Source organism: Brassica rapa, chromosome A06 (genome assembly GCF_000309985.2).
Source record: "Brassica rapa cultivar Chiifu-401-42 chromosome A06, CAAS_Brap_v3.01, whole genome shotgun sequence".
NCBI classification, from domain to species: Eukaryota; Viridiplantae; Streptophyta; class Magnoliopsida; order Brassicales; family Brassicaceae; genus Brassica; species Brassica rapa.
In genome coordinates this window covers 8461687-8475753 of record NC_024800.2, presented here as the reverse complement: position 1 = coordinate 8475753, position 14067 = coordinate 8461687, and the positions used below count along the sequence as shown (strand labels likewise).

Sequence of the window (14067 nt, the reverse complement as noted above, 5' to 3'; positions counted from 1 at the left end):
TTTGGGTTTTCTCGCCATCTATCTCGTCATCTACATCGCTGTTCATCTACTTCTCCGTCGTCTTCAACGCACTGTCTTTATCGCCATCGTCGTCGCCGACGTCTACGTCACTATCGTCCACAACTTCTTCATCGTTTAGGTTTTTTTCAAGTAAAAAAAGATACAAGCCAATAATTTTGTAAGAGATAAATATTGATCGTAGTGGTATATTGTAGATCACTAGATACCAGTTTTTGGATTCTTCTGAAATAAAAATGAAAACAACGATGAAAGAGATAGATCTGGAAATTGTCTTAGTTATTTAGGAATAATATTGACCATTCGTGTTAAAAGTACAAATATAGATTTAATGGTTAAAAAATTAGACATATAAGAGTCTTGTCAAGATGTGGCAAAGTGAATCTTGGCCATCGATAGAAAGGAGAGATGTGTGGCTGAGATTGAATCCCGCCAATTGTCTAGTTTGGTTAGACATCAATTTATCTAAGAATAAACTAGATCAGTTAAGAATCAGCTAAAGGTTAGAGAAAAGTGTCTGTGTAGTAGAAAGTGATTTATTATGATATTAGAAAGATGAAAACTGACCCTGGATGTAATATTTTCTATCTTCTTCCTTGGTATTCTTTTTATGGGAGGCACATGCAAACGATGCATGAAAACCGACCAATCCTATTCAGGGAAAGCCTCAACACAACGATGAATGGCTAGTGCAAAGCCACGTAGTCAAGATCGACGGTGATCGATGACTGGGACCCATACTTTCCCTCCACGTGAAGTCATCAAGGAAGAAAGCCACCGATGATATCGACGTGTATGGTCAAGATCTACCTAAAAACATATCCCGTGTTAGACGGTTCAGATTCTCTAAACGGCTACTGTAATACATATTTCATGATCCAACGGCTTAGCTACAATCGGCGGTGACCGTCCTAGAGGGGTTCTCGGGACTTGTACTGCATTGCGCAATTGGAATGTAAACTTGAAGTTATATGCTGCGACATTTCAGTGTAAAACAAATAAAAACTAAAAAACAATAGATTAAAAAAATACGCATTATTATTGGTGGTTTCAACTATAAAAAGAAAACAGATGGGCCAGTGACAAGCAACATCTGTCCTCTCGAGGTTAGGGTTCTTTAGAGAGAGAGTTTATATCTTAACGAACGATCCTTCGGATCTTGTTGTGGAAGCTTGAATACTAACATGTTTTAAAAACTCTTCGTTTTTCTTTCTTTTCTAAACAATTGGAAAATTATCAACTTATAGAGCTTTCGATCGTATTATTTGGTAGATCGTCGCCATTAAAACGAATATAATCTGTTTTAATTTCCCCTTGTTGTTATTGTTCAATATCTTCATAAACTACTCTCTTTTCTTGAAACTATATTATTATTAAAGAATTTTTTTCAAAATATTTGAAATAATGGAAACAATATCAGTGCAACGTTCGTCATCTGGTAAGCAGGTTTCTGGTATGAGACCATTCAAGAACCCTAGAAGAAGGAGTTCTCGTGGTTCTCTTTCGAGATCCGGAGGAAGCTTGGCACTCCCTAATAATCCGGCGTCTTCTTGGGGATCTTCGCCGGCGTATCCTACGCCGCCTGCTAACTACTCGCAGCCTCCTCTTCTCCCTCTTCCACGTGTCAACAGCTCAACTCTTCCTCTGCAACGCGTCAAGAGTTCTCACCCACGTGTGAACAGCTCTACTCTTTATTGCGGTCAGACAAGAGCAACGTCTGAAACACAGCAGAAGAAAGTAGACTACGTTCAATCTGTACCTAGGTTGACTCGAACCGGTTCGGTTCCCGTCTGGTCTAACAATCCGTGTGATTACCCTAAAGGATTTGATGGTTATCCTGGTCCAGCAATCTTGCTACTCTCTCCTCCGCCTAGTAGTTTGCCCATGCCTAAGTTTTCGATCAAACCGAAGCTTCGTTGCAACGCAGAAGCTGCAGGCAAAACTGAGTTAGCCACCGATAACATCCGGCGAGTTTTACAGCTCCGGTGAAAGGTGGTGCTACTGCTACGTAACGATATTGATTTTACTAAATAAAATAAGCCCATGGGCTTTTATGGGCTTGTGTCTATCTTATTTTTCAAGTGATAGAGCTCTCTCCTTTTGTGTGATTTGCTAAGCCGTAACTTTTTAAAAGGCTTTGTTGGGCACAAAGTGTAGCCTTACCGGAATATATTTTCTTTTATACTGTTTCCTTTGTGTAAGATTATTCCCAATCCTCTAATAAATCAAAGTTCCAGATAGTGACATAGATCTAAGTTCAATAAACGTATAAAGAACAACGCATAAGGTTTTTGATTCATGAAATTGACTAATGAGCCCGTACCATAAATGTAAGAATCAATAGTACATAAGGTTTTAATCATGACATAGAACATTGAGTTCGTAACATAATTGTAAGAACACAAAACTGGCATTATATGTGAATCGAATATCATGCTGGAGATTGTAATAATCTCAACCTTCAGTGAATCTATGTCCACAATTGGGGCAAGTATAATACGTTGTTTGTCCTTCGTCTGCTGATCTTGTCTGCCAAAAGAAAAAAAAAAGATGAATACATTCTTCGACTTGAAAGAGAAGACAAGAACTTGAAAAGCTTAGACTCACCTGTCTGGTCGTGTATACAAGCTCAGGGTGCTGGCATTTCTCGCAGGCCTTTTTGATCTGCAAACAGAATCATCAAAAGTCAGAGATTGAGAAGAAAAAGAACCGTAATCTGTTTTTTTTGGTACTGTATTCTTATTTATAAACCTTTGGTAGCTCAGTGTCTTCCTGCGTTTTTTCACCAAAGAGAGATATTCCAAGTTCTCTTCTGATATCCTACGAAAAGCCAAAGGTATACAACTCTATTACTTCCAAAGGAGAAGAAAGACACTCAAGAAACGGGGTTAGACTGTTCATGATGCAATGTTCTTTCAAGAATAACAAAAGCAATGCCCAGTTTTGTCTGTCTTCACTGTCTAGCAAATAATAACAATAGACGGAAATAAATAAAGAGCGAACTCTTTGCTACTCAGTAAAACAGAAACCAAATGCGATTTGATTTACACACACACTCCTTGTGAATAACACATACAAGATTATAAGACGCAGCAAAGACAAGAATCCACGTAGCAGCAGAATAAAGTTAAAAACCATACCTCATCAGAAACTACGTAAGATATATCCTTCCCAATGATTTCTGAAAAAAAACAATGACGCTTTAAAGCTGTGTGATTCGACTGCACAATCCAAAACGAGTTTCATGTAAATTACCTTGAGCAAGTCGAGTTGTTTTGCATAGTGGACATTCCGCATACTTGCTTGATTTCAAAACAAGCATCGTCGAACACATATTACAGAACAAGAAACCGCTTTCTCGTGATTTCTGCATTACAGCCTGAAAAACATAACTCAGCCTTTCAGGTTTAAATGCGCGTTACTGAAGCCAAAGTTAATGGGAACAAAACAATGGATTCTCCAGGAGAAGGAAGGACTACGATACTATTTTAAACACGAAGCAGAGACTAATAAACCTACAAGACTCTACAGAAACACAATCAACCCCTAAAAAGAAACAACTTTAATAGAATAAACTGAGCAGCACAAATTAGTGTTATATAGCTAAGAATAAAACCAAACAAGTATCAGAAAAAAAAAGGACATGTGGCCAAACCTTACTGTAAGAAGACAAAGTTTGAGAGCAGAGAATAAGCTTACGGTTCTCGGCGGCGGAGAAGAGAAGAGACGGGGAAGAAAATAAAATTAGGAATTGGAATGCACAACAATTATTTGCCGGACAAATTTAATGGGCCAAAAGCCCAAAATAAGCTCCGCACAAATTTAATGGGCTAAAAGCCCAAACGAAGCTCCAAATGGATCTTCAGCTCCTTTTACTTCTCTATATTTCAGCTTATGATTTACTCCTCTGTTGTTGCGCGCGCGCACACAAAAAAAAAGAAAAATTACAAACACTAGTTCTCTGAATTATCCAAAATATAAATTGGGCAGGCAATGCTGAAAGTGATACAGATTCAAACAGCCAATCAAAGTGACAGCAATGGAGGAAGCGGCAGGCGCATCCATACGTTCCGAAAGATCTGAAACTGCCGGGATACGTACCAATCTCCATGTCCATGTTGAAAGATCTAGGATAACTAAAGTAAAGAACACTCAAGGATTTTCAAACACAAACTTGTTTTATTAAGAATCTTTTAGACAATCCAACAGGACTTAGTCTAATCCGAATGATACAACGTCTAACCTGACTTGTAACGGACCAATTCTCAATCTACCCAGTGCACTAACGATGACAGCTTCACCGTTTGCTAACCTAACGTCTGCTACTGAACAAACCTCAGAGCATGTAAAACAATTCTCCAAAGCGTAACCTCGACACCCTGTCAAGTTCCCTTTTTATATCCTATTCCCTAAGATATCTAATCTTCCTGATATCTCTCCAACAGACGAGATCTCTGATTGCTTCTCTCTGAAGCAATATCTCTGTAATGGTTATCTGCCACGTCATTAACTTGTAACGGCTTTGTTACGCGATATGTCACATACCGGTTCAACCGTGTAGCACTTGCTCTGCTCAACATTGAACCGGCTCCAACTTGGAGCTAACATTCTCCCCCTTTTTGTCTGAATGTGACACTCTCAGCATCATGACACAGGTTCTAAGTCTGTGTTTAGTTGTGCTGGTTCATCCATGCTGCTCAGCCACTCTCTGTGTCTTCATTCTCTGTGTCTTCATTCTCCCCTTGGAGTGGATATTCTCCCCCTGCAGAGATGCACATTAAGACAAAAACCATTAGATAGTGATCAAAAGCACATTTACCCCGCAAAGACATCTTACTCCTGAGCCTGCCGCGAATTCCTTTGAGAAAGGAGATTGCATGGTCAATGTCTTCTTCAAGATTAGGTTCCTTCGAATCCGCTCCAGAGCCAAGACCAGCTTTCTTGTCCTTGACAACCAGCTTAGGAAAGTCTGACTCTGCTTCATCACTATTGTCTGGAGGTATAGTGCGCTGAATTAGGATAACTTGCTGGATTAAGGTGGGCAAGATGATCCTTCTTTTCTTTTCAGTCTCGGTGTTCTCAGCCATCCTCAGGATCTGGTTGTAGATGAACTTTCCAAAGTTGAATCCTTTCCGAAGATGAAGCATGTAGACGAATCGGAGACGTTCAGCATTCATGGCTGTGTAGCTCATTGTTGGAATCCAGTTTGAGCACACTAGTTTGTACAACACTTGATTTGTAACTGTCAAGTACTTCGAGCTCATGTCTTCCCAACGTTTGATTCTGTTCCCAGAGAGAAGAGTGCAGACTTTGTCAAGTTTCTCCTTCATCCAGCTAGGGTCTTCCTCACAGTGCGGAATGCAGTACATTGTGTTGATCAAACTCGGAGAGAATTCTACCAACGATCCTCGTACGTAGACCGCAACTCCATCTCCTCTAGGTTCTGCATCCCCTAGATTGGCAACAAATTCCCGAACTACAGACGGCTGGAATGAATCAGAGTCACAGACCGTATAGAGTAGACCGGCGTCTGCAACTATCTTTTTAACATCTTGAAGATTCTTATCTGAGAGAGAGAGACACTGCTGGTGAATGAACTTCCTCGGTTTGAGACTGACATACCTTTCTCTAGCCTCTTGAGTCATGAATCGGGCTGACAAAGGTTTCTTTGATGGTCGCAGGAGATCTGGTTTCTCTTGATACAAACCTTGGAACGCAGTTCGACTGTTTTCATACCGGGTTTCTTTGGGAAGAATCTCTTCCTGCATGTCTTCTTCCTCTTCCGATGAGTTCTTTTCGGACAGAGACTCCACTTCGGGTTCGGAGTCCTCCGGAGGTGGAGTACATCTGATTCGGCGTTGGGATGATTTGCGTGGGTTCTTCCGAGAGCTGGAGACTGCAGTTTCAGGTACCTGTGTCGGTGGTTGAGCTGAGTTGGTATGGCGAGTGAGTCGCGAGCTTCGCCTTAACGGTTGCATGTTGTGGAGCTGTGAGATCGCCGACTTGGTGTGTTACACTAGAGGGGGTCGCGTTTTACCTAAAAAGAACCCCTTCCACCCTGCAAACACACATTACTTGGCCCAAGATAAAATGGCCCATTAAGCAACATTAATTGTGAAAAGCAAGCTAGGCTTAATGATTCATGTTTTTCAATAGGTTACACTACCCATTATGTGTGTCACACACTCTCTTTACATGACACATTTGTGAGAGACCAGGTGAGCAACCATCAATAGATCATGAACCTGAGTGACCTGAGATTCGGATTACAAGGTTTTACGTACAGGGCTACTTACATAGAGTCTGTCACGATGGGCCAGTCACGGAAGTTCAAACTCATACACAAATCTAACCACACATCAAGTCACCAGCAAAGTCTTCTAAGTATCCTGCTGAGCATACACCAATGAGTAGCTGTTTCTCAGCTGAGTAGCTGTCACACATCAGTTCCAACCGTTTGAGCCACACACACTGTTCCTGAGGTTACATTGCTGACACATTACCTGCCTCTCACTTCAAGCTCATCGGGAGGATTAGTCAACTTCTTATTTCCCCAGAGGTCAGACCATGTTTATGTTCAATCAGAACAGTGATCGGTGCCAGTTGAAAGTGTGGTAACACCCTGATCCAGACCGAGTGCTCGTCACACTGAACCATTGTTCTGACATCTGCCCAATCAAGACAGTGATCGGCTCCAGAAGCACGAGTATGGTTATACCCTGTTCCAGGACGAGTGTCTATCACGCTGGGCCTTGCTTACCCCTTCCTTTAATATTTTCTCTTTTGTGGGCACTTCACCATTTTTTTTTTTTTTCTTTTAGTTGTTTTCAGGTGTTTCTTGATCCACTCCAGACAGTGATCTTAGCTCAGACCGAAAATGCGGTGACATCCTGATCCGAGAAGAGTGTCTTTCTCCATGGGATATGTGTCAGCACCGTGTTCCTCAGGTCTGGTGTGAGTCTTTCAGCTAGTTGAATTTGTACGCTCAGGGTCTTGCTTGATGTGGACTCGATATGTGTTTATTTTTGTACATGCAGACCTTCCCAGCTGACCCCATGATGCTCTGTTCAGAGGTCTACGATTCCCAGGGCTTTTCGGAGCCCCAGGAAAGTGTTGAAATCCAGTGGTTTAGTGAAAATATCTGCAAGCTGATTCTCAGATGGTACATGTTCAATAACTATCAATTTTTGCTCAACCAGTTCTCTTACAAAGTGGTGTCGGAGGTCGACATGCTTAGTACGAGAGTGCTGCACTGGGTTTTTGGTTAGGTTAATAGCACTCATGTTATCACAATGAACAAGCATAGAGTCAGAGAGATACCCGTAGTCCACCAGCATTTGTCTCATCCAGAGTAGTTGAGTGCAACAACTCCCCAATGCGATGTACTCAGCTTCTGCTGTGGATAGTGACACACAGTTCTGTTTTTTGCTGTGCCAAGACACTAAGTTGTTCCCAAGGAAGAAGCACCCTCCAGACGTGCTTCTTCTGTCATCGACACATCCTGCCCAATCAGCGTCGCAATATCCTGCTAGATTCACATTAGTCTCAAATGTATAATGTAGACCAAACTCTAGTGTACCTTTCACATATTTGATGATTCGTTTGACAGCATTCATATGGGATTCTTTGGGTGAGGCCTGGTATCGAGCACAGATGCCCACACTGAGACAAATGTCTGGTCGGCTTGCAGTGAGGTACAAAAGGCTGCCAATCATGGCTCGATATAGTTTTTCGTCCACTCTAGTCCCTTCTTCATCTTTAGATAGTTTGGTTGTTGTACTCATGGGGGTTCTGGCAGTCTTGCTGGTTTGCAGACCAAATCTCTTCACCAAGTTCTTCGCATAGGTGCTTTGAGTAACAAAAATTCCATCATCCATTTGTTTGACTTGAAGCCCAAGGAAGTAGCTGAGCTCACCCACCATGCTCATTTCAAATTCCCTTGTCATTGTGTATACAAATTCATCAACTAGGGTCTTTGAAGTGCTTCCAAAGATGATGTCGTCGACATACACTTGTATCACCAGAATGTGTGAGTCTATCTCTTGAATGAACAATGTCTTGTCCACGCCTCCTCTCTTGAAACCGGAGGCGATGAGGAACTGAGTCAATCTCTCATACCAGGCTCTAGGGGCCTGTTTCAGACCGTAGAGAGCTTTCCTCAGTTTGTATACATGATCAGGGAAATGTGGATCTTCAAATCCCTTTGGCTGGCTCACGTAGACTTCTTCTTGGAGAAGTCCATTTAGGAAGGCGCTCTTGACGTCCATCTGATATAGTTTGATCTTCAGTTTACACGCAATTCCAAATAGTAGACGTATTGACTCTAAGCGAGCTACCGGAGCGAACGTCTCATCAAAGTCAACACCTTCTATCTGTGAATAGCCTTGTGCCACTAGTCGAGACTTGTTTCTGACCACATTGCCGTTCTCGTCAGTTTTGTTCTTGTGTAACCACTTGGTTCCGATAATGTTCGCACCGTCGGGTTTTGGAACTAAGTCCCACACATGTAGTCTTGTGAACTGTTCCATCTCCTCATGCATTGATGCAGTCCAGAATTCATCCTCCAGTGCCTCTTGTAGGTTCTTTGGTTCCGATAGAGAGATGAAGCATTCCACTTTTGCTAGCTCTGTGAGAAAGCATGCTAGCTTGACCATATCTTTAAAGTTTATTTGCTTCTTCCGAGTTAGGCGTTCATCATACACTCCTCCAATGACGTCGTCAGGTGAGTGATTCTTGTGCACATTGACTTCGGAAGGTATGATCTGGTCATCAATCTCAGAGATCTCTTCCTGAGGAGGAGTTAGTTCAGTATCTCCAGTTATTTCTTGTGTGACACACACGTTTCTTCGAGTTACACCTTCTTGATAGAAGCCAACTCTGTCATCAAAGACTACATTCACTTTGTCATCAATTAGCTTAGTTCTAGAATTATAGACACGGTAAGCTGAGCTATTTGTAGAGTAACCAAGAAACATCCCAACATCACTTTTAGCATCGAACTTCCCCAAATGATCCTTATCGTTCAGAATGTAACAGAGACATCCAAAAACATGGCAGTAGCTGAGGTTCGGTGTCTTTCCTTTGAAGATCTCATATGGTGTAGTCTTGGTCTTAGGCTTGACATACACTCGGTTGATGATGTAGCACGCTGTATTCACAGCTTCTGCCCAGAATCCAGATGGAACCTGATTACCAGCCAGCATTGCTCTGGCCATTTCTTGAAGTGTTCTGTTTTTCCGCTCAACGATTCCATTTTGCTGAGGTGTTCGTGGTGCAGCATACTGATGTTGTATGCCTTGATCCTCGCAGAACTTGTCAAACAGGTTGTTCTCAAACTCACCTCCGTGGTCACTGCGAATTTGAACGATTCCTCCTCCTCTCTCTTGTTTGAGTTGCAGAGCTAGAATCCGAAAGCTTTCAAGGGCATCTGATTTATGTCGTAGAAATCTTACCCAAGTGAACCTGGAAAAATCATCAACTAACACAAAGATGTATTGCTTTCCAGCAACACTTTCAGGTGAGATTGGACCCATAAGGTCTATATGAATTAATTCAAGGACACGTTTTGAGTTAATTTGAGATACCTGTTTGTGCTGAACTTTGATCTGCTTACCTTTGCAGCATGCACCACATATGCTATCTGTCTGTTCTGTGAGAGCTGGGACTCCTCTGACTACCTCAGCCTTCACGAGTCTTGAAAGACCATTGGTGTTCATGTGACCAAGTTTCTTGTGCCAGAGTTCTGTCTGTGATTCTTTCGCAGTCAGACATTGACTTGATGGTTTCCACATGTAGCAGTTGTTACCCGAACGATATCCACACAATACAAGATCCCCTCTGTCGTTTACTGCTCGGCACTCTTTTCTGTCAAAGATGACTTGGAGTCCTTCGTCACAGAGTTGGCTCACACTGATGAGATTGGCTTTCAGACCTTCGACATAAAACACATTTATGAGACGTGGGAGATCAGCTCTATCTGTCAAACCAACACCGAGTATCTTCCCTTGACCTCCATCACCGAAGGTTACTTTTCCACCTTGAATTTCTTCTACATTCTCCAGACATTCCAGGGTTCCTGTCATGTGCCTAGAGCAGCCACTATCAAAATACCATGGGAGATCAGTCTGCTTAGCGCTGTCAGTTGATGTGTATGCCACGTTTCCCACTATCATCTTATTACTCATGTCTTCATGTAGATGATCACAGTTCTGAGGAAGTGACATTTCATCATTGTGTTGTAACACAGCCACTTCATCAGATGGTTCCCAGTCTCGAATGAATGCAAGATTGCACATTATGGCTTTTCCTTCTCTCTGATCACTGATAGGAGTGGGTTCAGGTCCTGATCCAGTCGTCTCATCAGCGTTGATCCTTAGTGGTGAGACTCTGTTTCCATATTTTGGATACAGATCAGTCTTAGCGATCCACACATGTCCCACTTTGCTAGGTTCCATGAAGCATCTGCTGGTCCTCCAAGCGCGTTGAAGTTGATTTCTCATGAAATGACAGTTAGCGGCCTTATGACCTGTTTTGCAGCAAAACATACATCCATTCTTTCGTTTAGTGGAAGATACATTGAAGCTCTTTGTGGTTGTTGGATTGACGAAACCAACTGTCTGAGGTGTGCTTGAACTCGTCTGTTGAGAACCTTTCACAAACGTCACTCCTTGAGTCAGATCCTTTGACTGAGAACAATAACCTTGATATCCAAGTCCACGGCAGGTGGCTGGTGATTGTCCGACACTCAAAATGTGATCAAGTTTGTCAGATCCAGTGTTAAGCATCCTCACTTTCTTGTAGTTCTCACTGAGCTCGTACTGCAGCAGTCGACTCTTTTCTAACTCCTCATTCAGCAACAGCTTGGCTTGATCATATCTGGTCTCCAGGCCTTTTAAACGATGTGCCTGATCTGAGATGGTTTTCTCAAGAGAGTCTCGTCTCTCTTTTTCTCTGTTTTCAGCATCCACAGGAGTAATTTCATCACCTTTTGCCGGTTGTTCCAGTTCAAGAATGTTTACCTGAGCCTTTAGCATTGCTCGATCCTTGATCAGTTGAAGATTCTCAAGACTCAGCTCAGTGAATTTATCAAACAGAAGTCGGTACTCAGATTTGAGATCGGGGTTATCTCCTTCTGGTTCTATCTCAGATTCTGAATCTGTCATAGAGATTGTCTCACATGCGTCATCTTGGCCAACCAGAGCTACAAAGTTCATAAGTAGTTCTTCATTGTCACTGCCCTCCTCAGACTCTGTGTCGCTGAAACAGATGAGTGATTTGTCCTTTTTGAGGTTGTTAGGACACTCGCTCCTTGTGTGTCCATACCCCTTGCATTCAATGCATTTCAGTTCCTTTCTTTTGGTCAAGGGACATTCATTACGATAGTGACCATAGCCTTCGCATTCATGACATTGTAGTTCCTTTTTACGGTTTCCTCTTCCTGAGTCATTTCGTGCGTTCGAGCGATCACTGTCTCTGCTCTGAAATCGGTTGCTAGACCTGTTCTGTCCCTTCTCAACCCGTTTAAGCATTTTGTTGAAGTTCTTAGCCATAAGACTCATGTTGTCCTCAATTCGTTTGACACGATCAATCTCCTTATTGTCTGCAGTAAAAGCAATTCCTTTTTGCTCTTTGGGAAGTCCTTCTGTTCGTTCAAGGTCATGAACTTTGAGAATCCCTGCCAGTTGATCAAATTTCATCTCATCGGTGTTGATTGCAATCTTCAAGACAGCTTTGTATGCCTCAAATCGAGGAGGGAGACATCTCAACACCTTTTTTACAAGTTTCTTTTCATTATACTTCTTTCCGAGAACAGAGGCTTCATTGGCTATGGAACTGATCTTTGAGATGAAGCTCCCAATTGACTCATCATCCTCCATACGTAGATTCTCGAACTTAGAGGCAAGATGGTCAATTCTAGTGCGTCTTACACTCGTGTTTCCCTCAAAGTGATTGATGAGTGTGTCCCACGCTTCCTTGGCTGATTCACATCCCTGAATGATTTTGAATTGATCAAGATCAACAGCTGAAAAGATCGTTGTGAGAGCCTTAGAGTTGAACTTTGATGCAGCCTTATCAGAGTCAGTCCACCTTTCCTTGGGTAAGGGTCCAATGGACTTGTCATCCATCACCATGGTGGGAACAGTCCACCCTTGTTCAACAGCAGTCCATGCGTCTTCATCTATCCCTCGAATGATATGTCTCATTCTTGCTTTCCAATGCCCAAAGTTCCCCTCATCCAACATGATAGGTTTTTGTAGTGCAACGAGTTCCTTCATAGTTTCCATGATTGTCGCAGGACCTCAACCTGTGTGTAGACTCAATGAGTCCACAGAGGTGACCTGCTCTGATACCAAATGAAAGATCTAGGATAACTAAAGTAAAGAACACTCAAGGATTTTCAAACACAAACTTGTTTTATTAAGAATCTTTTAGACAATCCAACAGGACTTAGTCTAATCCGAATGATACAACGTCTAACCTGACTTGTAACGGACCAATTCTCAATCTACCCAGTGCACTAACGATGACAGCTTCACCGTTTGCTAACCTAACGTCTGCTACTGAACAAACCTCAGAGCATGTAAAACAATTCTCCAAAGCGTAACCTCGACACCCTGTCAAGTTCCCTTTTTATATCCTATTCCCTAAGATATCTAATCTTCCTGATATCTCTCCAACAGACGAGATCTCTGATTGCTTCTCTCTGAAGCAATATCTCCGTAATGGTTATCTGCCACGTCATTAACTTGTAACGGCTTTGTTACGCGATATGTCACATACCGGTTCAACCGTGTAGCACTTGCTCTGCTCAACATTGAACCGGCTCCAACTTGGAGCTAACATGTCCATCCTCTCTGTCTACCTCGCTTCTTCCCTCTTCGTCGTCACCCTCGTCTGGTTCCTCTTTGGTAAAATCCAATTCCCTTCTCTTCCTGCCAAATTCAATTGAAGTTGAGCAGATCAGAGTAATCTAGTGAACTAATCAGAGAATTGCGTGGTAGGGAGAAAGAAAGGGAAGCTTGAGAAATTGCTAATGTGCTGGTGGGCATTCTCCGGTCTCACTCACTTGGTTCTTGAAGGCTATTTCGTTTTCTCCCCTGAGTTTTTCAAGGACAACACTTCCTGTTACCTCGCTCAAGTCTGTAAGTTATACATTTTGTTCTTGTCTGATTACACGTTTTCTCTTATGTTGACTTATTTATATTGACAGGGAAAGAATACAGCAAAGGTGATTCGAGATACGCAGGCAGAGACTCCGCAGTGATAGCTGTTGAAGGGATCACTGCTGTTATAGAAGGCCCTGCTTCTCTTCTTGCTGTGTAAAAGTCTTATTACCTCCTCTTCTCTCAACCCAACATCTTCATTTTTTTTGTTAATATTTCTTCAAACTTAACTAAAAGTAGTTGAATTTTTTTTTGTTTGGATAATGAAAAGATATGCTATTGCTAAGGGGAAGACGTACAGCTATGTGCTTCAGCTTGCGATTTCTCTTGGTCAGCTCTACGGATGTCTTGTCTATTTCATTACTGCTTTCTTGGAAGGAGATAACTTTGCGACAAGCTCTTTCTACTATTACTCTTACTACATTGGAGCTAATGGATGGTGGGTCTTGATACCTTTACTCATTTCTTACCGTTGCTGGAACAAGATTTGTGAAGCTGCTACCAATGGGGTGGAGACAAAGATGAAGAAGAAAATCCGTTGAATGCTACTCTTTCCAAAGTTCTTAGTCCTTATCATCTCTTTTTGTAGTTTTGATCTTTGCTCGGTTTTCTACAAAGCTGTTCTTCAGTCAGGTTCCTTGTAAACTTGTGTTCTGCAATTGTAATTGGTTTCATGTTTAATGATGTTATAACATTGAGCAAGGGGCATAAACACATGCCTCCTACAAAAGATAGTTTATCCATTTTCATTTACTATTTGAACTTAAATTTACTCGCAATAAAGCCAATGATGCAGCCGACTTTTTTGAAAGCTTGAGAACCTTCAGATCCCCTTCTGCATTTACCACTCATGATACCATCATTAACAGAAGCAAAATAAGGTTTT

General features: G+C 42.0%; 3 protein-coding genes across 4 annotated transcripts; 2 read left to right on the top strand and 1 right to left on the bottom strand.

Annotated features, from left to right (window-relative positions):
* Window positions 1-776: 776 nt before the first annotated feature.
* On the top strand, window positions 777-2252 carry LOC103872809. Its single transcript, XM_009151251.3, has one exon. It carries the CDS (start codon window positions 1423-1425, stop codon window positions 2005-2007), a length of 585 nt encoding a protein of 194 aa, XP_009149499.1. The 5' UTR covers window positions 777-1422; the 3' UTR covers window positions 2008-2252.
* Window positions 2253-2287: 35 nt separating this feature from the next.
* LOC103872808 (DNA-directed RNA polymerase I subunit RPA12) lies at window positions 2288-3772 on the bottom strand. 2 transcript variants are annotated; one of them, XM_009151249.3, is made up of 6 exons: window positions 3674-3772; window positions 3274-3397; window positions 3159-3199; window positions 2770-2838; window positions 2626-2682; window positions 2288-2547 (listed from the first exon to the last, which is right to left on the bottom strand). In XM_009151249.3, exons 2-6 carry the CDS (start codon window positions 3389-3391, stop codon window positions 2473-2475), a joined length of 360 nt encoding a protein of 119 aa, XP_009149497.1. In that variant the 5' UTR covers window positions 3392-3397; window positions 3674-3772; the 3' UTR covers window positions 2288-2472. The 2 variants fall into 2 exon arrangements, with proteins under 2 accessions (XP_009149497.1, XP_018514938.1); XM_018659422.2 differs by having other exon boundaries at window positions 3718-3737.
* A 62-nt stretch (window positions 3773-3834) lies between these two features.
* Window positions 3835-13934, top strand: LOC103872807 (probable 3-beta-hydroxysteroid-Delta(8),Delta(7)-isomerase). The gene is made up of 5 exons (XM_009151248.3): window positions 3835-4137; window positions 12859-12926; window positions 13020-13160; window positions 13229-13337; window positions 13453-13934. Exons 1-5 carry the CDS (start codon window positions 4058-4060, stop codon window positions 13721-13723), a joined length of 669 nt encoding a protein of 222 aa, XP_009149496.2. The 5' UTR covers window positions 3835-4057; the 3' UTR covers window positions 13724-13934.
* Window positions 13935-14067: the final 133 nt, after the last annotated feature.

Excerpts from the sequence above, each read along its gene's own strand:
- LOC103872809 (XM_009151251.3), top strand. The coding sequence starts at position 1,423 with ATGGAAACAATATCAGTGCAACGTTCGTCATCTGGTAAGCAGGTTTCT.
- LOC103872808 (XM_009151249.3), bottom strand. The coding sequence starts at position 3,391 with ATGCAGAAATCACGAGAAAGCGGTTTCTTGTTCTGTAATATGTGTTCG. Across the intron at positions 2,683-2,769 it reads AAGACACTGAGCTACCAAAG|ATCAAAAAGGCCTGCGAGAA; the intron begins GTTTATAAATAA and ends TTCTGTTTGCAG. Across the intron at positions 2,548-2,625 it reads TTGTATACACGACCAGACAG|ACAAGATCAGCAGACGAAGG; the intron begins GTGAGTCTAAGC and ends TTCTTTTGGCAG.
- LOC103872807 (XM_009151248.3), top strand. The coding sequence starts at position 4,058 with ATGGAGGAAGCGGCAGGCGCATCCATACGTTCCGAAAGATCTGAAACT. Across the intron at positions 12,927-13,019 it reads CCTCGTCTGGTTCCTCTTTG|GGAGAAAGAAAGGGAAGCTT; the intron begins GTAAAATCCAAT and ends ATTGCGTGGTAG. Across the intron at positions 13,338-13,452 it reads CCTGCTTCTCTTCTTGCTGT|ATATGCTATTGCTAAGGGGA; the intron begins GTAAAAGTCTTA and ends GATAATGAAAAG.